Source organism: Athene cunicularia, assembly GCF_003259725.1.
Source record: "Athene cunicularia isolate RWA chromosome 1 unlocalized genomic scaffold, athCun1 chr1_part1, whole genome shotgun sequence".
NCBI classification, from domain to species: Eukaryota; Metazoa; Chordata; class Aves; order Strigiformes; family Strigidae; genus Athene; species Athene cunicularia.
This window is the reverse complement of record NW_020799091.1, coordinates 28,695,124-28,721,293: the sequence shown is the minus strand read 5'-3', so window position 1 is coordinate 28,721,293 and position 26,170 is coordinate 28,695,124. Positions and strand designations below refer to the sequence as shown.

The window sequence follows — 26,170 nt, the reverse complement described above, 5'->3', positions numbered from 1 at the left end:
GACCCAAGGAAAGTGGGTATAAATCAAAGGGGAGAAGAAAGGGCTCGCTCTCTCTCTGACTCCCTCTCCCTGCGCCACCCGCCCCCCCCGGTGGAATGGGGGGGAGGGAGATCAGAAGGGTAAAAGTAAGAAAACTCGTGGGTTGAGATAAGACCAGTTTAATAATTGAAATAAAATATAATTATGATAATAATATTAAAAATGTAATGGAAAGGAAAATAACAAAAAGAGAGAAATAAAAACAAGTGATGCAAATGAAAAACAACTGCTCACCACCAACCAATGAGCAGGACCAGCAGTGGCCCCCCCAGCCTGCTTTCCCCCCAGTTGATATGCTGAGCATGTCATATGGTCTTTAATATCCCTTTGGCCAGTCTGGGTCAGCTGTCCTGTCTGTGTCCCCTCCCAGCTTCTTGTGCCCCTCAGCAGCCTCCACGGCAGGGCAGTATGAGAAGCTGAAAAGCCCCTGACTTAAGTGTAAGCACTGCTCAGCAACAACTAAAATACCAGTGTGTTATCTACGTTATTCTCATCCTAAATCCAAACCACAGCGCTATACCAGCTACTAGGAAGAAAACTAACTCTGTCCCAGCTGAAACCAGGACAAGTACTGGCATTTTCAGCCACAAAATGTTCCTGCAAAATATTTTCGCACTAGAGGTGCTCATCATTTTAATCTCTATCTCACAGTTTTGAATCTTCAATAATTAGAAATCGCCTCAGGGAGGTAAGAGTCATCTGCCTTTTTTTGGGTCAGCGGAGGCACGGGAGTGCTGGAATCTGCATGCTTAAAAACAAGCACTTTTTCATTTCAGCTGTGTCTAACTGGTGAAACATCTAAATCAGGTAATTTAAACCCAAATCATTTGGCAGCTCAGACAGAGCAGCAAGTATCCACTTCTCAACAGACCTTTGATTTCAAATCACTGTGGTTAGTCTACTGTAATTTCAACCAGGACTGCACAGGTATTTTTCAAGCACAATTTAAAAATGCAGGCACAGTTTGAAATTTATGAGATTAAAAGCTGAGGATAAGATTCCTCTCGCAGTTACATTAGCGTGGAACTATTACAGCTGACAGGAGAACTGGGCTGAGGGACACTAACCCAGGAACAGGAGGCAGGAACACTGCAGAACAGGGCACAACCAGCCAGTAGTGTTTTCCCCCATTCTCTTAAATATTTAAGGATTTCCTTTAGTAGTTGTCAAGAAGTTAGAATTCAATTTAAGAAGAGAAATCAGAGGAAAACTATCTTCTCTGACCCTCTCTACAAAGCTAATTGACAATGCAATTTTCCGTAACATACCCTATAACTACCCTGCCCGCTGGGGAGAAGCTGAATGCTTCTTCATCCAGATAATCCAGATCCTCAGTCAGGACGTAAAAGGGGAGCTCTGCTACACCTCTGAAGTTACTCAAGTGTGCTACTGGTGATTATAAAAGAGCAGTTACCAGCTGATCAGATTCTGCTCTGAGTCTGCAGTCTCCCCACAACAGACCTTTACGCGTGTGAGATAGCATGAGGAATGCCATGGCACTACCTAAATGCTGCCGACAGGTACCACTGGAAAAACCCAACATCCCATGGAGGTTAGTGTCTGAGGACAGAGTTTGGCCCTTTGAACTGAAGAGTTACCACCATGCACTGTTTCTTTTGCTCAGCACCCCAAGGCCTCAGCATTATGTCCACATGGCAGCAATTGCAAGTGGTCAAGCAAGGCTGAGCCTACAGTATCTCCAATTATAATTGGAAATGGGATGCAACATACTGGAAAAGGAGAGGGAGGGAGGAATGGGAAGGCAGAATGGGAGCAATAGCAATGCGTGACATGGTTGCACACTGGAATCCTTTCAAGTTATTCCAAATCTTTTCAAATGCCTCTTAAAATAAGCGAAATCAGCTGTTCCCAAAGCCTGAGCCATGCCTGTCATTAATTCAGGAACAGCGATGCATGTGTTTCATACATAAAAATCTGGCATTTATTCACAGAGTGGCTAAGAGATCCCAATCCTCTGATCCCTTCCCTCCATAGGCATCTCAAAGGCTTCAAGTGTTTGGAGCCTGACTGCTCACTTATCTTGGAGCCACATACCTCCTGATAAGGAGGAAGAGTAAAAGTTACTCACAGTGGTTCAGCTGACTATGGAGGAAGTCAGCAAGGGAACAGCTTACCAAGCTGCTTATTTCAGGAAGGGATTTTTTTTTAATTCTCCTTGAACCTTTTATTTGAAACGAAAAGCTTTTTGGAGAAGCTGCACATTCTCTAAACCTCCACACTGAAGATCTGAAAGCTTTTTTCCAAATCAGAAATGTTAGAACTACAAAACTCAACAAGTCAACCTGAATTTGTGGAGGGTGATGGAATCTTTTTCCTATAGCATGTCTTTTGGTGTGATCTGGTATCTTTCTTAACCATCTCAGGGAAGGGTACCCTTATTCCTCTTCTGAAAATCATTAAAAACTCTATTTACATAGTTTGAAATTAATGTGTTCATTACAAATTAAAGGTAGTTCTGCATAATAACAATCCAACTCGTCCTCTGTCCAGGAGCAGAGAACTTTTTTTACAGGAAAATGGTAAACTTTTCACTTATTAACATTACTCATCATGAAAGAAGGGACACTGGTTGGATCTGGCAATTGTTTTAAGACTGCATTAATGATCACTGCAAAAGGACGGAAGGATTAAACTCATTTCAAGTTCAGATGTACCAAATCTTTTTAATACCTTTAAAAAGCAGATTGTGTTCACACTGACACACAGAGCCAGCTCCCTCTATTTGTAGTCTTAATGTAGAGGTTTAAGATTTTTTTTTTAATTATTTTTACCCAGAATTACATGGTAAAATAACCCCTGAATACTACCTAGAAGCTGTGTATTTTGTTACCTGTAGCGTCCACCTCATCACTATTTGACTGGCCACCCTCAGCTCAAACCAAAAATGACGCTGCTTTAATATCACCTGAAGGAAGGCAAACAGAAATCAGAGGCTGAGCCATAGAAAGATTTTCAATTAAGGCATTCTCAAATGCTGAAAGTGAGTGCAAACCCCAACCTTTGCCTTAATTTTCTGGGCTTTCTCTTGCCCACCTTGAAAGATACTTTTATGAGGAGAAGAGAAAGTCTGCCACCTCTACAGCTCATACTAGCTCACCTTGAACACGTGGAATGCTTCAAACTGAATGTTGGGACTTTTATCTCGCAGCAAGTTCATCATCAGCTTTAGATTTTCTGGTTTGCTGATGTATTTTGTCATGATAGCAAAGTTGTGTCGGTCCAGAATCAATTCACCCAGCAGCTATAGACACAATTAAAAGAAAACAGTTTTTTCAGTTCACCACATTATATTTGAAGGCAAAGAAAGAAGCAACATACTTTAATGCTTGCTTAAGAGGTTCCAATATCACTACCTTTTTAAAAAAAAAAAGGTAACTAGACTTGTTATCATGCAGTAAATTACTTAATATCCAGTAATGCTCATCTTTTAAATACTTCAGAGAGGGATCCTACATGGGCTGGGTGTCATAGGAGCTGGTGTGAGCCAGCGAGGACAGAAGCAAGCATAGTGCAGGTGTCCCACAAAGACACCTTCATTTCATTCAGATGTTACATGGACACGCCCATCTGCAGGCCATGTCAGACTTGGTGCTGTGGCAGCAAGCAGAACCAGACTTTCACATTACTCTCAAGTTCATTTAACCTACGTTCTGTACAGATTTGAGGTCTGAGGAAAAAAGATAATGCTTGTTCCCTAGAAACAGTCCAGTGTTTCACCAGAGATCCAGGAAAGAAAAAACACAGTGAGGTCTTGTGCATTGCAAGAAAAGCATCCCAAGCACTTAATTCTTTTCTGTTAGAAAGTATGTGGCTGCTCTGTTGACATACATGCATCTTGATATTCTGCATAACAGGGAGTTCAGATTTAGAAGGAAAGTGCTAAGAGACTTGGCTTTACCTTCAAAGATTGTCTCTTTGTTACGTAATTCTCAGAATGAAGGAGTTTTTCATAATCCTCAAAGATCTGGAGTAACAAGAAAACACAATTGCATCTGGTTCATGTTCATCCTTCCCCCTCTCGGTCCTTCCCACCCCAGAGGAGCAGCAGAGGCCACAGCAGTGCCACCCTCTAACAATTCTCTGCAATGCCAGGCTCAGCTCTGATGGCTCTTTTTCTTGGCTGGTTATCCTGCAGTTAATTAATGCCCAGGAACACTCCTCTTCCAAATACTGCAGAGAGGGATACCACATATGGACTGGATGTAACAGGAGCTGGTGTGAGCTAGCTAGGACAGAAGTAAGCCAGTGCCTGTACAGCCTTCTCTTACAGGAGGGTGAATCTGCTGCCAGGACACGTGGGTCCAGCACATGACATCCACTCACTCATATCATAGTCATGACTTGCTGCGTGATTTAACACAATACCCCAAACTGGTGATGGTGCATCCCATAGTGGCGTATGCCAAAAGCTCCTTTTGTGAGGTGCCACCTCACCTTCCTTCAGCACCCTCACTCGTTACAGCTGTTTGCCCAACAAAGGTCACTAGGAGTTGAACATGTGCTGGCTTTTGCAGGATTGGGCCAAGGGAATCTTGTGGTCAAGAAAACTGAGAGAGAAGGCTATAGTATGTTCAAACCATCTACCAAACAAACAAAAAACCCCAACACTGCTGTCCAAGAATCATCTATAAAAATGCTCACTCCCACAATTTATACTTAAAAATTTTAAATGTTAGATAAACATAGAATAGGGACTGTTCCAGTGCAGTATGTCAGGATTAAGAGAAGAGATTAGTAGAGACACTAATTTTGCTCCAGTTAAGCTGCATTTGTGACTCAGCGATAATAAACCTGATCTTTATTTAACCTTCTTGGTAACTCTAGAATGAAAGAAATAGTCTTCGACCTTTTCACTTTGGCAATGAAATAAAGAATACCTCATGAGAACATAACCTGTAGTCTAATTCCATGATTTGTATCAGTCCAAATTTAATTGATTCCAATGGAATTTTTCTGACCCACATTTGGTTCAAAACCAAGCCAAAAAATAAAAGTGAAAAATGGCAGAAAACCAAGGGATAAATTGCCTTTGGATGGTAAGAGGAACATTTACACCTCAGTCCCCCATTTAGGTACATGTAATTTCCAGTAATGCTAAAACTTCTTCCAGTAACAATTCTCCTCTGTCCCAAAGTATTCTAAATAACACCGCTATGGCCCTATTGGTGCTGGGATATCACATAAGTGTTTAAAAATGTGTACTTTTTTTCCCATGATCTATTTACATACAAATTTTACAGTTCCATTCACCCATGAGGAGATACGATGCACACAGAGAGGAATAAAACTTGCTTTTAAACTATGAGTGCTCCTGAAACCTTGGTGCATGTCCCCATGTGTGTGCAGAGTGGGTACCTGTATTTCAAGTGCCATGTGAGGATTCTTGCTTTAGTAAGAGCAGTGTTTAGTTTTGCAGTCCTGTGTGACCATTTTATGTGGAGCATGAAATCCTCTGCTATTGAAAGCATAATTTTTCCAGCTAAACCCTAACAGATTTAAAATCATTCTAGCATTTATACTTACTACATCATAATTTTGTTCCAGAAATTCTGCTACCAATAATTTGTGTCGTGTTAACAGGTCCTGGGGAAGAACAGAGAAAGGTTACCTGAGAGACCGTGCTCATTTGACTGTCCCTTGATTTTCAAATATATTTCATCATTTTTTACCAGGTCATTTTTTAGATGGTATTTAAAACATGATTTCTAGAGACAGAAAGATTTAAAGAGAATACTGTGTTTAGTAGGATTTTAAAGAGAACTCAGTTAATGTAACAAAATCAATATAAAACTATTCTAACACTCTCCATATTCCTTTTCCCTTCCACCTTTTCTTAAGGTCGTCAGTCATAGTGCACAATATTTACAATAAGCTGTGATAGGGGAAAGGAAGAAAGTAAATCAACCCTTTATGGAGGGATCAGCTGTACTCTCAAAGCCAAAAGTAATCTACATGCTACTCCATAGCTCAAAATTATGCTAAACTGCATCAATTGCTATTGCTCATCTCAAGAATACAACAAGAATAACTCAAATTCAATCATTTTTTATCATTATATATATATATATATACACACACACACACTTATTTATTTATTTAAAGCCTAAAAGTAGGCACCAATCTAAGCTAGCCGTCCAGGATCCCTCTGCAGAAGGGGGTCTCAGGTAGGTTGGATGAATCCCTTCTGCAGGTCTTTTTCTGCCCAAGGTGGGCTTACTGACATAGGCACAGCAGAGCTTTTAGACAGCTGGATGGGCTGCCTCCCATGCTAAAAGGCCAACTAATTAAAATTTAAATTAAAGCAACCTCTCCCACAGAATGGGAATGCTGGTGCTCAGCAACAGAGATGCAAATGTTCAGCTCCAGAAGAGATCAAGTCTCTTTACTAGCTATGAAATGAAGTGGCCAGTTTGAGGCATTTAAGTTTAATTTTTATCTTATTGCCTCTTTTAAAACATAACACTAATCACAATAAATGCCTGATGAAGTCCACTGAAGTTGATATTTTTTTCAGCGAATCACTTTCTGCTCTCTTTTTCACCATCTCTTCCCTGGTTTCCTTACTCACAGTCAGAGACTGAAGCTGATGAGTAGCTGAAGCATATGCACAGACACACCCCTACAGCATCGCAAATAAAATAAATCCTTTAATTTATTTTTACCATCTATTATAAGAGAAAAGCAGAATGCTAAAAAATCCAGTACATGTTTTTAATACATTCCAGTACATGTTTTTAATACATTCCTTTATTTAGCAGAACTACAGTGATAGCCGTTGAAAAGGATGAGTGCAACGAACATGATTCACAAGATTTTGTGCAGGGCACTTAGGAGGCAAGTACAACATTTTTCAATAGGGGGCACAAATGGAATATAATCCAAAATGAGTTTTTCGGAGAAAATCACGAGAGAGTGTAGAGCAGCACTATTCAATCAGCACTCTTCCAACCGCTGCTGGTACCCTCCACAGCTGACTAAATCTCTAAATACAAGCTGCTTTCCTCTGCATTTTAGCAGCTCTGTTTCCTCTCTGCGGTGCACCTGGCTGAATTTAATTAAGAAGTACATCTCCAGATCATCAAAAATTCCAATACTTCCCTACTATAAATATCCTCAGACTTTAACGCACATTTAATTAGCCTTCCTCTGGTGCACAGACCAGCCAAGGCTTTCAGCTCTGATCCAGACACCCCGGTGGCACCACTACAAACCCAACATGGGGGAAATAGAACTGAAAACATCAGTTCTGTAATCCAGCCAGTGAGCTGGTAACAGAAGTGAGGTAGCTCCATATTTCATGATTCAGTTGCTTCCACATCACTTCTTGCTGTTCCAGCTATTCAGAGTAACAGACAGATAGGAGATGAGATGAACAGCTGGTTTATTTTCAGAACTGACCATGTATCAGATCATGCAATTTAAAATAAGAGGCAGTTTTAAAAAATGCAGTGCATAGATTTTCCCCAAGCAGTTTAAAAGGTGATTTCTGCCCTGTCTGAGGATGAACTGCCCTCATACTCCTCTCCAGTGCACATGAGGATGTAGAATCCTATTTTTAAGTCCTGCTAAAAATACATGGAGATCACAGGGGACAGAAGTAAGTTCCACAGCTGTAGATCCGTGAATGACATCAATCCCTCTTTTAGGGGGAGGGTCGCAGCAGTCTGTGGTCCCTGCTACAGTTTAACTGACCCCTGTCCCTGTTCTGCCTCCTGGCTGGGCTGAAGCCTGTCCATCACCAACCACACACTGCTGTCCTGCTCAAAGCAGGGCCTGGGGAAAAGATACAAATCTCTTCTGTCAAGCTGGGAACAGAGTCCAGGAGCACTTTTGCTGACCAGAGACAAATACTCTTCTGAGCATAGGGTAAAATGACAGAGACAGAGGATTTAAATATCTCACTTCTGTTGCATTTTTATACAGCCTACACTGTACTTTACTTGTCTGTGTTTCTGTGCTACTTCCACTTTTATAACATTTACCTGATGAACACAACGACAGTACAACTTAAAATAATGGAAACATGCTATTGAGGTGGTTTGAGCTGGCAATCCTGCTCAGCTCATTACTGAAGAACGCAACATTATCTCCATTATGCAAATCTTTACCGTATTCTGTAGGTTAGTAAAAAATGAGGCCACGTTTCAGTATGCATTGAATTGCTGAGCTGAACTAACGTTCCTTACAGTTATTCCTAAGGTCTATCTAATCATGTTTCTAATTAGCTTTGAGAGGAATGAACAACTTGTTTCTATGACAGCAAGGAACTCAATGACAGAATAAAAATGGACTTACATCTATATTTAGAAGAGTCTTTACCTGAAAAGAATTTTCCCCAGCTTGCTTAAATTACTTTTCAGAAATAAACTAATCTTCCCTGTACATTAAGCTTATAAGCACCAAATTTTGCTCAAAGATTATACTTGGACCTTGCGGGAAAGATGATGGTCACATACAAACTCCAAGAAATTTGGCACACTTCTCCCAACTTCATTTTTAATACAACTTAGAAGCTCTATGCAGAGTCTAGGCAGTGCTGTCACCTGCTTAGCTCTTCGCATTGTGGTCCTTACACACTGAACCACGGATCACAAAAGTAAGCATACGAATACATTTTAAAACAATGCATGCACACAGCATTAATCTAAACTTGACTGCCATACTCAGAAGGGACAGCAAAAATTACGAAGATTTCAAAAGTGAGTTTTAAATGATTCCTTCTATTTACTGGTTGTGGTCATGGTGGGCAGTGGTTTTGTCTCTGGGGAAAGGTAGGGAGAGAAAAAGGTTATGCCTTTTACAAGACCTTTATGTAATACATGATTAATTTGAGTTTTAAATGGTTGCATAAAAGACCTTGGGTTACCAAGATGAAGAGCATTAGTGAAATGTAAATTGGTATTGAATTAAAGATTCTTTGCAGACTTCATTGCTGCAATGAATCCTGTTACAAACAGACCAAGGATTAATTATATCCTTTACTGAACAATAAAAAAAGCCACCCAGTTTAAAGGCAACACAACATTCAGTGATGACTATTGATGGAGTGCCATTTTTGACCCAATGATATGATGCAGGTATTGAATAATTTACCTTGAATGTAGCAAAGGCATCCGAAGCTATATCAAATGTTGACATTTCCACATATTTAAAAAAGTCTCTGAACTGCTCCGAAAAAAGTATTATTTTGGCCAAGGGTTCATGCCGGATACATTCTCTCAGCATAATTCCACAGCGTAAGGCAATATTTGGGGATTCATATCTGAAGAATGAAAAGAAACAGAAAAGATCAAAACATAGATGAAGAAAGATAAAAGGGCACTTTTCCAGTAATGGGGAACTTTGTAGTATAGGGAACACGTGCCCCAGAGGGCACACAACACGCGGATGGCAGCTCCCAGTCCCAGTACTGCAACCAGCTTCAGGACCTCAGCCCAAAGCTAAGGAGCAGACACAGAGATAAGGCTGCCAGTGTTTCACTTTGCAAAACCTCTGCCTTCGCAAGCCAAAACACATTTTGGTGTGTAAATATGCATTACACCTCCCTGGAAAGACTGTGGGGAGTGTGTAATGTTTCAACAGAGCTCCTTCACCCTTTTATATTTATGAGAAAGCAAAGGTCATACAATATAACAATATCCTTTTCAGATTTAATTCTGAGCTCCTCAGTTTATCTGAGAAAATAAATAACACGTCATGACCATCCGTCACCTCCTACTCTTCTTCTAGAGGATGTTGTTCTAGAATATTAATGTCTAATGAGGAAAGTAGGAAGAGTCTATCCAGGCAGTCTATACAGGATTAAGTTTTCTGTAGCTCTGAAGATCTTTTTTGCAGTTTAAGAGGAATTCTGCTCAATCCCTCCTCTGCAGAGGCTACAACTTTGTTCAGGAGATAAGTATTTGTTCCTCACGTTACAATCCTGTTATGGCACACACACATTCAACAGCCAGGAGCCAGCACACTTCACGATCTTGGAGAGGGAGGGAGGGGGGTAGCAATTCAGATTATTTTCTAGTTCTATAAAGTCTTGATTTCTTTAAAACTGAAATTGATCTGAAACAAAACTGGTAGAAACATAATTTTTTTAAAAATCCAACATTCGGGAATGACATAAAATGAACTTCTTGCAATCTTCAGTTATGTGAAAGTGGTGAAGTCCAAGGGGACAGAAAGTCCTTCTGTTTCAGTAACCTGGTTATACTATGTCAGAACTGTGTATTATCACTCAGAGCTTATCAGCATCATTTTTCCCTTGCACAATTAATTCCTATCACTAGGCCAAAAGAGAAGAAAAAAGAAGAAAAACACAAAATGCCATCTGTGCTGTGAGTGAGTGGGCCCTCAAATTTACCACCAGCTTGCAATTTAAAAGAATGGTAGTGTTTTGTGAGCATACCAGAGCTGCATACTTCAACCTGATGTCAACAATAGTTGGCTTAATGAAAAATGAATTACTATTCCAAACAGGCAAAACTTCCCACCCTCAAGGAAATGCAAGCACTCAAGTCCCTATTTGTTTCCTTTAAGGAAACATTTGCAAACATGAATTTATAACTCTTTAGACAACGGAGATTCACTGATGTTTCCTGTTGAGGTATACCTCTCCTCAACTCCATTAACAGGAATACTAATTTTCAAGGAAAAAGAGGCGGAGTTGCTCCTAGGAGTGCAGCCAGGAAAATATTTAATAGTTGGCTAAGGAATATTTTCCTTGGAATAAAAGCAATTTACATTGTTTCCAGCACAATAACTTTTTAAAACATAAGTATCAACAGAATCATTCTTAGTCAAATGCTCCATTATCTGGAAGTGGGTTATGGACCTTTGGGTGTTCACGTAAGTGAGGGAAGTTGGGTTGGCTCTTGGAATACACCTGGAAGAAGGCTGCCCGGTCATAACTGGCATGTTCTTTGCACCCACACTTACATGCAAAGCCATTAGGCAGGAATGGTAGAAATGTGTTTCAAAATCACTTCTAAGGAGTAGAAGAAAATGCAGCAGAAAAAAATATTGAGTTCTTCTCTGTTTGGATGTACTTACAACCTAAAGAAATCCCCACATACTGACTACAGGGGGCAACCAGAAAAGGAAATAATGGACTTGAAAGATTTCAAGATACTTGTGGAGGCTGAAAGGCAAGACTGAGAGCAGAGATGCATCTCAGTGCAATGGGAATCATACATGCATGGCTAGTGCAGAAGATAGTACAAGGTAAGGAGGGTGGGCAGGCAGGCGATTAGGAAGGCATCGAGACTGGGAGACACAAGGTCTTGACAAAAAGCTACAGTCTGATCTGATTTTACACTAACTTCAGCCAATATACCATTAAAGCTTTAAGTGCACTGTGATAAGAAGAGGCCATCACAGAACAGATCTGGGCAGTGACTAAGTACATTAGAGATAGCATGTAGTATGACACACATCCACAAAAGAGCTTATAAATTTGTCACTTGTGAGGAACAATGCAAGTGCCACAAACTTCAAGTCCTCTACAGTCACTGTACTAGGGGGAAAATACTTTAAATTACAAAGGACCAAAGTTATTTCTGGGCTAATGCAATATGCTGACACCAGAGAAAAAAATTGGCCCAAATATGTCCAGTATTCTATATACACCAAACATTGTATTCATCTGAAATCCTACTCATACAAAAAGCCTGCACACACAGAAAATACGATACTATTAAAGCAAGTCCTCGTGCAGCAGGAAGGTCAATTTACCTACACAAAAAAAAGAAAAAAAAAAAAAAGTAGCAAACTATGTGCTGTATGTTTTTCTGAAGCTGAGAGGCTGGAAGGAAGTAGCCAACAAGTAAAACGAAGCCTAAAAGGTAAGAACAGTTATCTCCAGCTGGCAGTGCCGCTGGAGTATTGGGCAGGAAACACTGGGCGGGAGCTCCAATTCAGGATCCTTCCCACTCAACAGAGCTCACATTATGCAATGAAAAAGCAATCTTTTGTTGGTGGTGGTAGGAACTGACTGTCAGGGGGTAGAGGAAATTTTGCATCCAATACAAGTAAAACAATGACAAGCCTTCACAATAGTCCTGAGCTGTTGCTTTTATAATCGTGGTAGACATTATTTTTTTCTCTCTCCAGATAATGTCATGTAATAAACACTGAATGGTACAAGCCAGCCAAATCCACTTTCCTTCCCTTTAAGTAGGTTTTTATTTCCTATATTTCATTTAGCATTAATGTGCTGTAGGCACACATTTTAAATACTGTTTCTAGACAGTCCCAGCAGCAGGACATAGGCAGGTAAGTGTGTTGGGTTTGTGTGTGTGTGACAGGGGGTTTTGGTAGCAGGGGAGGGGGCTACAGGCGTGAGCCCCTGTAAGAAGCTTCTTGAAGCTTCCCTGGCTCCAAGTCGGACCCACCTCTGCCTAAGGCTGAGCTGATTAGCAACAGTGGCTGTGCCTCTGTGATAATGTATTTAAGAAGAGGAACCCGGGAGGAGGAGTTAGAGTTGTGAGGAGGAGCTGTGAGGGAGACACCTCTGCGAACACCAAGGTCAGTGGAAGGAAGGAGGAGGAAGGGGAGGAGGTGCACCAGTGCAGAGACCCCCCTGCAGCCAGTGGTGAGAGAGCAGGGCCACCCCCCTGCCACCATGAAGGTCACCAGTGGAGCAGATTCCCACCTGCAGCCTGTGGAGGACCCCACACTGGAGCAGGTGGATGCACCTGAATAAGGCCAGGACTCTGTAGGAAGCCCCCACTGTTGTAGTTCCTGTAGTTTGGTGCTGGAAGGACTCATGTCAGAGAGAATTCATGGAGGACTGTCTCCTGTGAGAGGGACCCCACGCTGGAGCAGGGTGTGACAAGTCCTCCCCCTGAGGAGGACAGGGACAGGACTGACTGCACCCCTCATTCCCTGCCCCCTGTGCTGCTGCAGGGAAGGAGGTAGAGAAATGAGGAGCAAAGCTGAGCCTGAGAAGAAGGGAGGGGTGAAGGGAAGGTGTTTTTAAGATGTGGCTATACTTTTCACTGTCCTACTCTGTTAAGTGGTTTTAGTGTTTGAATTAAATTGATGTTCTTTTTCTTCCCCTAACGAGTCTGTCTTTTGCTGGTGACCATAACAGGTGAATCATCCCTTGCTATCCTTATCTCTATCCCAAGCCTTTTGTTATATTTTTCTCCTTCCCATTCCTAAGGGGGAAGGGGTGAGTGAGCAGCTGTGTGGTGCTCAGTTACCCTCTGGGCTCAAACCACGACAGTAAGGCAGTGTCATCCATTATGACATCATTATGCTGTTCTGCAGCAGCTGCTCAGATACCATCAGAGTGGGATAGGACTCTCTTCTGGACTACTTGTGATAAATTCAACAGCACTTTTTAACAAGAAACTCCAGAAATGGCAATTCTGATACACTGCAGTGCTGTGAAGAGATAGGCAAGAAATCAAGAACAAGGAGCCTGAGGACCATACTAACACAGACACACTGCTACGTGCAGCAACAATCTCAAAAAAAAGCCCTAAGTGATGTCATTTAAATACATCCACTGTCTCAGGTCACCTACAGTAAAATGTCTGTCAGCAGCACATATGCATAACAAAATTTTTACAATCGTGTTAATATTCTCAGTTGTTACAGATGCCACAGAATATCTGGGACACGATCCAAAAATATTTTTTAGCTTTAAATAAAGCCCAGACGTATGGTAGTGATACATGTGCAACGTGCAAAAACAAAATGAGTGAAAAATCAAAAAAGCAAAGACATAGAAAAAGGAAGAAAATTATTATTTCTATATATGAAATTGAAAACAGTTGCACAGCTTAATGACAACAGAGATAATCACCACCACCGTTCTGAAATTACTAGTTTGAAATTTATATAAATGGTGAATTTTAATGAACAAATCATACCAAAAATCATCTAACTAGCTTACTGGTTTCCTTTCTGAGGAAGCTGGCATTTAGTAACACAAAACAAGTCAAGAGTTTCAAAATTAAAGCTAAATCACAAGAAATCATTATACTTGGAAGAGCAAGTCCTAGCTCAGCCCAGCCACCTGCCCAGGCTCCTGCCTGTGAAGAAGGCAGCAGGTCTACACCTTCTCCTGTCCCAGCAACCAAGAGCTTTGCACTACAGTCAACCACAAGCTCGCGGTTCTTGAAATCCCTGGTACTGACCAGTTCTCTTGATTACTTTTTTTCCTACTCATCTGTGCTGGAATGTGGTCAGTTTTGAAGGAAATAACTATTTTAGAGGACTCCTGTGCCTATGGCTCTCCTGGCTTGGGTCTGCCCTTGGGAGAGGGGGGAGGCTGGATGATGGGAATTTTACCCTTGGGGCTACAGCCTTCTCATGCACAAACCTTAGATGGTGCTTAAGTATTTTCCTAACTCTAGCTGTGGAGCAAATGATAAAAATGTAAATCTTCAACCTCAGGAGCAGTAAAGACACACAAAAAAATAATCCTCTTAAAAACCATTAGTTTAAAAGGCTTATATAATGCTTTTGCATGGCTGTTACTAGCGTGACCAAGCAACTACTATTTAAGAGTCTACTTGGTTTCGTACTGATCAGCTAATAAATGCACTTTTTCTACATCAGTTATTTAATCCCAATGACATACGTTCTACTTTCCTTAGGGAAAAACAAAAACCTAAAGCCAAAAAAAGCTGAGCAGAAAACAGTAGACTACAAGGGTTGGAAAAGCAAAGCTTTTTGCTGAATGGAAGGTGCTTTTAGTCAAAAATAAAGGGGACAGAAACCTCAAGAGTTTCAGGCCAACACTTGAGCACTCCTGTATGCAACTACAGCAGATGTGCTTTCCACACAGAATTCTACTACCCCTCCCTGGCCAATTTACATGGGGAACCACTGGGTTACAGCTGAGCACTGACTCTGAAAGGTTAAAAGACTCACAAAAAAAAAAGAAAAATTTAATGCTGAAAGTTATGGAGTTCATCACAGAATTAATTTGAAGTTCACATCTAGTACAAGCACTGGAGAAGTCTGTCCCACAGACAGGACTATTCTTTTTATGCATTTTTGCCTCTCTCTGTCCAGTTTGACTCCAGTTATTTACAGACAACACTATATCTCACTCCTGCAATGCAAAAAGGTCTAAACGAAACTCAGCAGTCATCAACAAAGCTACAGAAGAGTTTAGGGCAAGAACTGAAGTACACATCATGTGGGGAGCAGTCTAAAACAATCAGCACATAATTATTCCAACGTGAAGTTTGATGAAGAAAGAATGACCAAATAAAATAATCCAGTCATTAAAAAGTATACAGTTAAGTAGAAAGTCAATATGAAAGAAACAAAATAAGAAACCTGAAACAAAATTTCAAAATACATTTTTTTTGGGTTTTTTTGAAACTAAAAGTGAGAAAGTAGATTAGCTTCAATGCCAACATGTTCCAGGCAATGCTCTTTAATGAAAAACTAAATTAAAGTACCTACCCTTTTAGAAGCATGAATAGGATATGTGGATGGGCACTAATGTATTCCACAGTAGGGCTGCGTGTGCCAATCTGTCTTCTCAAGATGTTGTTAAATATCTGGGAAACATCCTTTTTGCCCTGTTAAAGAAGCAAAATATATCTTCAACTAGAAAAACATGAACAAATGATCATTTACTATAATCTCTACTTAAAGCAGAAATGAAATTGAAAACAAAACAAGTCAGACCCACCACCTCATACTTGTTGTTTCTTTCATGCCACAAGAAGGCTTCCTCCATCAGGTGGTTCTGAAGGCTACCAATCCTCCCACTCCCATTTACATCTTTCTTTTTCTGAGTTAAGATGTGCATCCCTCTTATTCTGTCAAGCAAATTCCTGGCTATCTTAAATAAAGTACCAAAAAGGCAAGCCACTACCCTGAGCCAAACATGCTTTTGCAGTGTGTACTATTGCTCCTGCAGCCTCCAAATTTAAGTTGTCAAGCTAGTACCAAGTACACAACCCCACAGCCTAGACTTAGAAAACTAAAGCTTTTCATTATTCAAATGCAATCAACACCAATTGTGCATGCATTTTTGAAAATCAGGGTTAAATTTAAAACTGTGCCCATTATTTCACCATAAAAAATGAAATAAACACAGCTGATAAAATGGCTGTGTCACATACATGTCTCCGCTTTAGTCACAACTAAGATCCTTCATTTTGTCCTAATTTTCTCCTGTATACACACATCTGCACAAACAAGTTTTGTCTTCAAATGCTTCCCTGTGCAAACAGCTTTTCAGAAGGTCTTTCCAAATTACGTTCTATTCAACCACAGGGTTTGCCAATACAACTTGCATTAGCAGTCCTCTTCCTCCCCCACTGCTTTCTCCCCTGGCCACGGGAGACAAACTGATGTGTGAAATTAAAGGAGGCAGGAGACTGTTGCATTAATGACCAGTAACCAAGTCACTGAGTCAACAGCAGGTCACTATGCACAGAGCAAGCTAAAGCAAAAGGTTACTTATAATGTGTACATGCTCATTGATCTGTCTCAAGAGAACAAACATTCCTTGGCGGAGAACATATTGAACGTTTGAAGCCAAGGAGCAGATAGTTTCACACAGAGGGAAATTCCCTGGTTTCACCTCTACAAATAAATCACTGCTGAGAAACACAAAATATTCTGCTTTCCTACTCATTCCAACCCAGCTGGCTTGGAGACTTGGGGACTCAGGGAATTAAATAGGCGAATCAAATTAGAGCAGGCCAGTCCATCTGCCTGCAACGCTTTTGACCCTCAGACATTCTCTTAATTAGGCTAATTCTTTATAAAGTCATCCCATTCTCCCCTATCTTTACAACACCCGTAATGTATGCCTGGAATCTTGTGATCCCCAGCGGCTTCAGCAGTTACTCCAAGATGAAAACAATCCAGACAGAGAAGAGCTGTTGAAAGGGCGAGGTGAAAATGGCCAAAAATTAAGCGATCCTCTCTGCTCTGCCAAATTTTATATTAGTTACTTAATATCAGGTGCACTGCAGCATTATATCCTATAGAGGAGAGGAGATTATTAGAGAGAGAGATCGAGATCTATTTCAGAGAGAAGAGATCTATATATCCAGTTATATCCAATCTTCTAGAGACCAGCAATGATGAAAGCCAGAGAAGATGGTCTCTCTGGGTTCGCCTGCAGGGAATGGAGGCAGACAGGAGGGAACCAAGGCAGACTCCCCTCACCAGCAGATATTTGTAAAAATTGTAGGAATACTTTTGCAACACTTCCTACTTTGATCTGCAATTCGATTTTGCCTTACAATGAAATACATATGGCCGCTGAAGCACAAGAACAAAAAAAAATGCAAAGGATGCCATTATATAAATAACAAATTGCATGATACCTATACCGTAATTTAGCTCCTGTTTCAAGACAAAGTAAGGGAAAGCTTCTAACACCACAAGTCCTGGGCTTGTGGCTACTCACTGCCTCTTTTAGTGGCTTTACAGCTTGTGAACCTTTAGGCTTACACACAGTTGGTAACATCTGCTTTTTTAGTTGACTTTTTCTGTATGCACATTTTCCTCAGTTCTTCAAAGTTCATCAGTAAATTTCGTATTTTAAACTTCAAAAAAATCCAGTCTGATCTTGATTCTGGGCTCCTACCCAAACCCAACTTTAGTTCTTCGTTACAATATCATCACCAAAATTATATCTTGTTTCTTGAGAGGCAGAAGCAATAAATCTGTGTTTTCTATAGATGTGTGATGGACATGTGCAAGTCTCCCCTACACACACGCTCGCCCCCAGTCACACATGCTCTAAGGGTACTGGCAGATGAAACACAGATGAGACAGGACTCGAGTCTGTGCTTCTGCCTTTTTCTCAGTGGGAGCATTAATTTTGGTCTCCCTCTAAACAGCCATCAAGTTTCATGAAGACTTTGAAAACACATCTTCAAAGGGAAGTACAGTTGTGCAAAACTGGGATCAAAGTGGGCAGCAGTGTTTTTCAGGAGGAGACAGGGAGTCAGGATAAGACAAAGTAACGTACATAAACAACGTACATAAACGTTCCCTTCAGAAATCAGATTTTTAAGGAATTTATGATTTTGCTTTCTACTATTACATACATATCCAAAAATTAATTTGCATGTTATGAAGTCATTAAATTGCTTGTTCAACAAAGAAACTAAATGCCAACTATGGCCACCAATAAAACAAAACGGAAGCAGAAAAGTTGATAAACTGAAAAAGTCAATGGGAATATGAAGACAAGCACATGCTCTTACTATGCTCTTCTTCAATGACATTTCCTTCTACTGTTTTGCCAAAAGAGTATGTATAACAGCTTTGCTAAATGCTTCAAAAGGTTTTATCATGGAAAAATCTATTTTGCAGCAAATAATTAGAATTGTTTGTAATAACAGTAATTCAGCAACAGGTTAGGTATTTCATTCACGGTTTGCATTTGAAGACTGTGGGTGCAATATGTCCATACAGAATTCGTCTGACAAAAGCAATACAGACTGCCAGGTAACTAAAAAAATGCAGTACATTCCCTTTTGTGGTATATTTGCTAACAGTATCTTCTCCTCCTGTTTTTTTTTTTTTTTTTTTTTTTGTAATTAAGGCATTTAACAGTAATCAGGGGTGACAAGGAGAAGACAAATTAAAGGATCTCAGTAAATTCTAGCCCTGAAAAAACTTCCTGAATTTGTGACCTGAGGAAGAGTGACAGGACTCCACTAACAACATTTTCAAAAATTAACACAAAATAAATCAATCAGTCCCTTGAATCCTAGTTTTACTGGGATTTTGGGGAAGAAGGGGAAAAAGAAAATCTCCCATCATTCCTCCCTTTCCTTAATTTACTAAATGGAAAGAAACGTAAAGTAACTTCAATAAGGGGAGAAAACTTCCACAAGAAAGTCACTTCCATAAAAGATGGCTCTGAGAGCATCAGACGATCTCTCCAGGGAAATGGTTTTACATTTAGCAGCCACCCTGCCCTATACACGGGGTACTGCTCTGGCTTCAGACCTCAGCAGTGAAGATTTTGTTCCTGGGAGCTGGGGATTTCTCACTGCGTGGAGATACTTGGACACTTGTGACAATTCACCAGCACCCGGGAGCCATAGAAATTGCAGGACTCATAAAAGCAGTCCCTGGGGACCACTATCCCAGCTGACTGACTGTGGACCACAGGAATACCATAATGAACCTGACCAGTCCAAGGTCAATTAAAGGGGTTTATATATATCTTGAATTACTGCAATCTTTTCTATCATCATAAGTCTTCTCCTTACTCATAAGCAAGTTCAGATGTCTTAGTAGTTATCTACTAAGTTTTTGGCTTTAACAACAAAATACATATGGAATACATAATTTTATATATAAATATATAAAATTAAATCATGTATACACATGTATATTCACTTTAATCTTTCTGCTGGCCAAAAAAAAAGAATTGTATTTCTTTCTTTTAATCCAAAGAATTAACTGGAGGCAACCCAATTTATCTTGCTACTTGCTGTCAGTTTTTAACACCTTTTTCAACTCCTTTCCTCTCAACTAAACTATCCTAATTTTTTCAGTCTTTGTCACATGAGATTTTCCTGTGCTTCCAACTGTTTTTATTCCATGTCCCTGGACCCCTTCTAAATTGGACACACTCTTCAGAGATGGCAGTAGGCTCTAGTTGCACTATCCCAAAGTAAGAGGTTCATCAACGGCAGCTTACAAAGTCAGTCATAGACAGTATTCTCAGCATCATTTCCTATCTTGTTTGTATACACATGGCACTATTTCTTTATTGGTTTTGTTTTAATGAAGATATAAATCAGATGCATTGCATTTACTTACAGTATATGAGCACATCTGTCAGGACGCTGACCAATCTATAGCAGCTACTTTCTTCATCATGTGAAAAACAGTTTCAAATGCAGTAAAATTACTGAATTCAGAAGAACACAGCTCTACTCACTGACAACACTGAGATCAAGGAGAGTATAAGATTTATGGACGCTGACCTACCTCAAAATCTATCAGTTGCAGGTTGGCAATAAGTGTCACTAGAAGGCCACTGTTGTATAGCTCTTGTGCCAGCTGAGCCACAATTTCTGTAGGTGGCTCCTTGTCTGTGGTCCCACACAGAATTTCCTTCATTGCTTGCAGAGATTTTGACACTTCCTCTGATGCCTGGTCACCAGTGGATATGGGTTTGATTTAAAAAGAAGAAGAAAAAAATTGTTTTATTTTAAAAGACAAGCAGTTCAAAACAAAAGCTGCTAACTGTATTTACAAGGATTGTTATCTATTGTAAAATGGTTTAATAGCTATTGGAGCTGGGCATGCTGGAGCATCCACACTAGATCCTGCAGGTCCTACACAAGCATACAAATATATTCAATTTAAACATGGCATGTCATCCCTTACAGACCACAGGCATGAAATAGGGACAGGAATGCAATTACCAACCAGCGTCAGCATGATCCTTTATGGGTTTGGAGACATGCACTGCCCTGCAGAAGCAGCAGCACTTCACCATCGCTCCCCCTGTCCTCCCCAGTGGGCCCCATCAACACACGTGGGGCAGCATGGCCATTGTTTGGCTTCCTCATGAACTACTTATTGACGGACTGTCCCTGCTCCTCTACCAGTAACCCAGATAAATCCTTGCATCCCTGCCAGCTCTGCATTGCCACCACTTATTTCTCCTCGTCATGTGTGATTTGAGCAGAACCTTCCACAAGGAATCTGCCTACCGACTGTGCAGGCACTTCAGTCTCAGATTGGGAACTTAATTAAATTAAGTAATTTGCTTTAGTAAAGCTCCACAGCTGCCACCAAGTGAACTAAAATAAGTCTCAACTTTTTGCTCCCACCTAGAGTGTACCCACCTGTGTTTCGATACCTAATGTAGAGGACAAATCAGGAATGATCTTACCAAAATATCTTGACCAGAAATTTTACAACAGGAAAATGAAAGGCAAACAGGTATAAACAGGTAACAGCTTAGCAGTCATGGCCATCAGCAGGTTCAAATCAGATGTGAATGATAATGTCCCACTTCCCAAGGGAAATGGCCACTGGCCACAGGGCAGCAGCTCTGCTCACGGCTTTTCTCCTAGATTCACTCCACCTCCTATAAATAAAGACTTAGTGGAGCAAAGGCCTTATTTTTTCACACACGTGTGTGTGTGTGTGTGTGTGTGTGTGCACACTTTAAGTCCCACCTGCTCTAGCCATGGGGCTATGGAGACAATGGCTCTTTCTGGGTTGGGGTATATTTAATACACATGTGACCCTCACAAAGGCTGGTTGGACTTTTTGGCAGGAAGTGGGAAGGAAATAAGGGAGAGGTTTGAAAGAAAAGCCGAGAATGACAGCAAAGTGCCAGGCAAGATGGTTAAAATGCTAAAGGTAGGACAGCATTTCACATGTATATTGCAAAACATTTATCTGAAAGTAACGTTTTGTTAGCTTAGCAGGGGGCAAAAATAATAAAAATCAAGACATACACAGAAAACCCAAGAGTCATTTGTAAAAGCTAACTGAACATCAATGGATGTTCAAAGCCAGATCAATAATTTCAATACATTTCTCACATAAACTGAAAGGAAAAAATGTCATGATTTCAAATACTACCTCATCAATCTGCATAAAATAACTCCACAGTGCTCTGAAGAGGCATCTCTAAACTGCTGCTGATCTCCCAACACTCTAATATTGATTTTAAGTCACAGATTTTATTCATACTAGTGAATAAAAAGCCTAGAAAAAGCCTAGAAATCCTAACACACACACACACACACACACACACACACACACAAACACACCCCCCCATTAAAAAGCTACTTTTTCACTGCATCTACCTGGAAGAGTCAAACATTGATTTTGCACAGCATAAAGCCATGTTCTCTCACAATCTGTTTGTACCTACTCTCAGTTTTCTGCTAGTTGAGATAGGTCAGCATGAGCAGCATGTAAATGAATATGACTATGTGATAACTTAGCCATAGCAGAAGTCTCGTTGTTCCTTAATGTCACTCAGCAAAAGAGCCTATTTTTACCTCAAATGTTAGTGGTATGTCACTAGAGATATCCCACAGAGTACAGATGGGATTAACAACAGGGGTGCTATCTTGGAAACTAAAGCTCTAAATCTTTCTAAGAGCTGTGCAAATATTTTCATATCAAAGGAAAAACCCATACATTTTTGGCTTTTCACCAATTCTGCTGGGCAGGGTGTGAATATCTCTGGCATTCTCCGGTTAAAAAAAAAATAAAATTAATAAAAATAATACTTTTCCTCTCAAATATAAGTAGCCCTTTTTGATATGCAGAAAAATGTCTGCAAGACTCAGCTTTAGGTTTAATTCTCAAAAAGGAAGCCAAGAAGTAAGGCACTGCAAGAGAAAATGAAACTACAAAACACCATGGTACTGATGGGCACCACAGCTGTATTTCTCTAATCATCTGCCATGCCATCCACTCGTCTTCCCAGCTTTTCTACATGCAGTTTACACTTCATGTTTAACTTCCTCCCTCTTCATATCCTCTGGATAGTCTGTGGTTTGACATTTAACCCGCCACCAAAACTTATTCCCAGTCAAATCTGAAGACTGCTCTTTGGTGCCTATCCCTCATAATGTATCTGGAGGAAAACCATAAAGCTGAACAGACTCTTAAATTAACAACCACTTCTAGACTCCACTTTGACATTTTCACGTAATCTTACAGCATTTTTGAACTAATACCCTAAGTACATAAGCACTGTTTCTGGGATAGAAACTTGCTCAAGACTCAGAGAGGAAAAAAAAAAAAAAAAAAAAAAAAAAAAAAAAGGACAAGATTTGTCCAAAACAAACAACAAAACAAATACGTGAACTCGAATACATGGAAAATACGAAATGACAGAAATGTAGCTGCTGAACAGCTTGTCATAAGAAACCAGACTGGTCCTGATTCTCTTTAGGAAAATCTGCAAAACCCACCAAAAACCTCAGCAAGACACCCTTCCCCCCAACAATCCCACAAACAGACTTTCAGTGACAAAAAAAGAGAGATTTGCTAGAAACTCCAGTCCGTTATGACTTCTGTACTACTTTTTATTTTCCATCAGTATCAACAGCAACAATAGCAAAGTGCTGCAACTGTCACTTCAGCAGAAGTTATAGAGAAAAAGAAAAGTTTTCATGAAATATCTAAGCACTTGAAGCCATTTGCCTCGTTCTTGCAACTAAGCACAATCATATCTCCAGCAGATTTTCCTTTTACTCTCTAGGTATGATTCCCTTACATCAGACTGAATTTATGCCATTATATTTAGAGAAGCTGGTATGAACAGAGGGGAAAAAAGGAGGAGAAGACAAAACTAAACAGAATACTAAACAGAATCACTGTTATATATTATGTACAAATGTCAAAAATGGGATGTGCTGAACTTTGGACAGATAAAGTTGCAGACAGGGACAACAAAGCACCAGATGAAATGCAAGCTGATTCCCAGCACACACATCAATTTAGCGTTTGCATTGCTGTCACTGTACAGACATCAGGATCTTACAGGTTTCAGCCTGCGGGTATTTCAGTTCAGTGTCCAAACTTGGCACGATCCAATTCCACCACAGAACACTACAATTCAGGGTGGGTACATGTGTAAGTCTCAAATGAGTGACAAGGTTGATTTGTAATAGCTGTGTAAGGGGAGTGAAGGAGAGCACAACCCATACTCACCTGTGCAACGAAGGTAGTTTTTTCAATGATGGCCATTTCTTGTCTACTTTCACCCAACACAAGACTAACAAGTTATTTCCACAAGAAATAACTCTTTATTCACAGAGCATACTTCATAGTGACTGGCAACCCACAAGAGGTTTCTGGGTCAATTTTGAAATACAACATTTGGTGTAAATGTTGAAATCTAGCAATCCTTGGATTATTCTACCTTGGAGCTGGAAAACTGATGACACAGATAAGCCTGTATATCTTCTCTAAGTTAAATTATAAACCAGTTCAACCTCTCCTGCTTATAAAGTTGATTTTTTGTCAGCATTAATCTGTTTTTCTAAACATACCAACAGCTTGTGCATGATACAGATCTTCTGCTTCAGAAATCAAGCTTCATATGGACAGTTTTTTAAAAAATCCCATACCACAACACAAAGATACTTTACCAAAAGTCATCAAGTTAAATCTCTAATTATCGCAACTAGCTTAATACTACTTACTAACCCTGCCCTTCCCCTCTCCTTAGCTACTTACAGCAATTTCACATTTATCTTAAAAGTATCTTTAAGTTCTTATGATCCAGACCTATTAGGCTTGTCAAAGACAGATGGATCTCCTGTTATGTAATGTAGATCCATTGCATTTTTACTCTTCTCCAGGGAAGATTACAAAAAACATAAGGAGAAAAGTATCAGGCCTTGAATAATCAACGGTCAAACTCCTACATCTGAACTGCAACTTCTCGAAGCTTTCAGTGGGTTGTCTCTATTTTACCTCTGTTTCACTAGCAGGTTAGAGGTGTCACGCACACGTACATATGTTACAGGTTAGAAGGGCTTATTCTTACTTTTATTCATCTGGGGACTTAATACCACATTTATGACCAACCGTAACAGTGAAGAAAAAACAGATTGCACGAACTTTTTCCACCTTTCCAAACTCAGGTACTAAAAAATACATAAGAAAAATACAGGTTGCCTAACATCCGGCATCTGCATAATGATCAGGAAATCCTCAGTTGTTCATAAGAATATGGTGAGTAAGATTGTACAGCTTCTGTTTGTGTACCTAGCTTATTTCCAGAGCAAAAATCTCGTTCTAAACTGTTGCTCTCTTGCACAGCATCAGACAGTAACACGCATAGATGCCTGCCAGCGTGATGTTAAATACTCCAATGTGTGATTCAGTGAACTGTGAGTACTCCACACCATGTAATACAACCAAAAGCATATAGCTCCTTGGTTTGGCTTTTATCTTGTTTAAAATTATTCAGTGTGATTCAAATGATTTTTTTTTTCTCTAAAAGAATATTGTTCTTGGTACAATTTCATGCTAAAGGGATATAAAGGAACAAATTGTGGACATTTTGGATCAGGAAGCACAAACTCTGTCATTTAGTGAAAATATTAAGGCCTAGTACTCAAGGAAGCTGGCAAAGACAATTTGGCAAAGCAGGCACAACAGGGAAATACCTTTTAAAAGGACAGAGGATTAAATGGAAGAGACAGGTTTGCCCCACCAGGACATAAATTCCTTTCCCACTATTAATCCTACACTTAAGACAGAACTAAAAGTTGTAAAGTCCTTAAGAATTATTAAAAAAAAAAAAAAAAAAGGCAACCAGAAGAGACAGGTTTTAAACTCTTGGCACCAGCACCTGATAGCATCTGGAGTTTCTCCCATCTCTAGAGCAGTAACAGGCCTTAGCAGAACAGGAAAGCTGAAACATGAAACGCTCCAAAAACCCCAGGACATGCAGAGCTAAAAGGAAGGGGTGCCAAGCCCTTCTTATCTCATTCCCTCGGTTTCAGTGTGCAGCAATGAAGTCAAAGGCAATTTTGCAACTGACTTTGGCAGCTGCAGAATCACCTCCATGGGTATTTGTGTTGACAGTAGTCACGCAACCGTTCTTCCATGCAAATGCACATCACATCCTCCACATGCACTTCATCTCACACACCGGTCCCCAGCTGCTTTATCAGTGCAGGAGCAAGCAAGGTGAACAGAAGCTGATAATGACTTCATTGTTGCTATGTAAAAAAAGCAGGGTTTATTGATATAAATATTTGTTCCATAAATCCTAGTCTTTTAACTGTAGCCTTAATAAAATGCTGCTCTCCTGACTCTTTTGAACAGTACCAAATTTGTTACAGTAGGCGGAGATGAAAGAGAGGACAGATTACAGTGACCTACCCCAACAAGCAGTCTTCTTAGATATACTTCAGTGAAAGGGGGAGAAGCTAGACACTTTAGGTTATTTTACATCTAGCTTCATGATGTTTCTGAACACCGACTAAAGGCACTGCAGCCTGCCAGAAAAGCACTCAGCACAGCACCCTGAAGCAGCTCTAACTCACTTGGGTTCATCTTCCACAACAAAGTCTTGGACCAGCTACACCAGAAACTGCAAATCTTTCAGCCCATCTAGGCTAAGTGCAAAGATTAGGCTAAATTTCAACAGCCCCACACCCCA

At 40.2% G+C, this 26,170-nt stretch overlaps 1 protein-coding gene across 5 annotated transcripts in view; it reads right to left on the bottom strand.

Annotated features, from left to right (window-relative positions):
- CAB39L (calcium binding protein 39 like) overlaps positions 1 to 26,170 on the bottom strand; it is a 66,043-nt gene that overhangs the window by 6,861 nt on the left and 33,012 nt on the right. For all 5 annotated transcript variants that reach the window (XM_026848465.1, XM_026848474.1, XM_026848494.1 and 2 more), the window contains 6 exons: positions 19,999 to 20,163; positions 15,481 to 15,599; positions 9,154 to 9,322; positions 5,584 to 5,643; positions 3,959 to 4,024; positions 3,158 to 3,301 (listed from right to left, as the gene is read on the bottom strand). In XM_026848465.1, coding sequence (XP_026704266.1) covers positions 3,158 to 3,301; positions 3,959 to 4,024; positions 5,584 to 5,643; positions 9,154 to 9,322; positions 15,481 to 15,599; positions 19,999 to 20,163 — 723 coding nt within the window. The remainder of the gene's footprint in view (positions 1 to 3,157; positions 3,302 to 3,958; positions 4,025 to 5,583; positions 5,644 to 9,153; positions 9,323 to 15,480; positions 15,600 to 19,998; positions 20,164 to 26,170) is intronic.